The sequence below is a fragment of the Staurois parvus genome, unplaced genomic scaffold (genome assembly GCF_062004578.1).
Source record: "Staurois parvus isolate SC_StPar_1 unplaced genomic scaffold, SC_StPar_1.0 ptg001733l, whole genome shotgun sequence".
NCBI classification, from domain to species: domain Eukaryota; kingdom Metazoa; phylum Chordata; class Amphibia; order Anura; family Ranidae; genus Staurois; species Staurois parvus.
In genome coordinates this window covers 765,839-767,296 of record NW_028319529.1, presented here as the reverse complement: position 1 = coordinate 767,296, position 1,458 = coordinate 765,839, and the positions used below count along the sequence as shown (strand labels likewise).

The 1,458-nt window shown below is 35.5% G+C and overlaps 1 protein-coding gene across 1 annotated transcript; it reads left to right on the top strand.

Moving 5' to 3' along the window:
* The first annotated feature begins 269 nt into the window (after positions 1-269).
* On the top strand, positions 270-1,190 carry LOC149434568 (olfactory receptor 2D3-like). The gene has a single exon (XM_089663627.1). The coding sequence runs from the start codon at positions 270-272 to the stop codon at positions 1,188-1,190; it is 921 nt and encodes a 306-aa protein (XP_089519753.1).
* The last annotated feature ends 268 nt before the right edge of the window (positions 1,191-1,458 follow it).

Genomic DNA, 1,458 nt, shown 5'->3' with positions numbered 1-1,458 from the left:
TAAGAAAATAGTCTACATGGGATGAAAGGTTAATCCTGCTTTATTCTGACAAGCTTCATAATGTTGGATTTCATATGTATCTGTTTTATCTATTAAATATGTTTATAATTTCTTTAATTTTATATGCTTCAAATCCATGACAAAGGAACATTTTCAATATATCCAATATCAGTTTTATCACATTTTTTGCTTCCATGTTTTTTACTTTAAATGTGATGATCTTATATAAACCAAACATATTCCTTGATCACAGTTTTGAAAATGTTAAGATGCTCACTGGAAACCAAAGCACTGTCTCCGAATTTATTCTTCTTGGATTATCTGTGGACCCTTTAGTACAAATTCTGCTGTTTTTCATTTTCCTGCTAGTCTACATGACCACACTGGCCTGGAATTTACTTCTGATAGTTGCTGTGAGGACCGACAAACATTTGCACACCTCAATGTACACATTCTTGTCTAGTTTGGCTTTCTTAGAGATCTTCTATACTTCCACTGTTGTACCCAAGATGCTGTCTAACTTTCTTTCTCTAAAAAAGAGTATTTCATTTGCTGGCTGTGTTACACAGTTTTACTTTTTTCTCTTTTTGGGAGAAACGGAATGCATCCTTCTGGCCCTGATGGCCTATGACCGTTATGTTGCCATCTGCAACCCTCTACACTACAATATGATCATGAACACAATGGTTTGTAAGCGGATGATCATCATGGCATGGTTGTCTGGCTGCATAATTTCATCTATTGATACATATTTTATACTTAGCTTAACATATTGTGGCCCCAACACCATCAACCATTTTTTCTGTGAGGGTCCTTTACTGATTCAGCTTTCTTGCAGTGATCTCTCAGCAGTCAACATCTTAAAACTGGTTGGCTCAGCTATCTTGCTTTTTATCCCACTTTCACTAATTCTCATGTCTTACCTTCGAATCATAATGACGATCACAACAATTCACTTGGGAAAGAACAAAGCATTTTCAACATGTGTTTCCCACCTGATGGTGGTGGTCATTTACTATGGGACAGCCATATTCATGTACATTAGACCTGAGAATTCAGTCCCACAGGATGTAGACAAAATGGTGGCAGTATTTTACACAATGATAACTCCCATGCTAAACCCTTTAATCTATAGCCTAAGAAATAAAGATGTTCATAGAGCCATGAGAAAGCTGATAGCAGCTAAGTAAGGTGTTATAACTCAAGGAGAGAAGATCAATTTGATCGAGAGACATGGAATTTGCAGATATCAATTTGTTTGTCTGTCAATTTGTCTTCATAACATTTAAATTTGTCTAAAAATCGCAGAAAACATGCATTGGACACCTAAGCATTTTATGCATGTAAACCAGTGACCCAAAAACATGAAATATGATGTTTTTCTATTTAGGACCAAATAATTTCTGAACACCATAGAATTGGATCTTACTGTGCAAAACTGTATGTCATTGAAACTTT

Coding starts and splice junctions, on each gene's coding strand:
- LOC149434568 (XM_089663627.1), top strand. CDS start 270: ATGCTCACTGGAAACCAAAGCACTGTCTCCGAATTTATTCTTCTTGGA.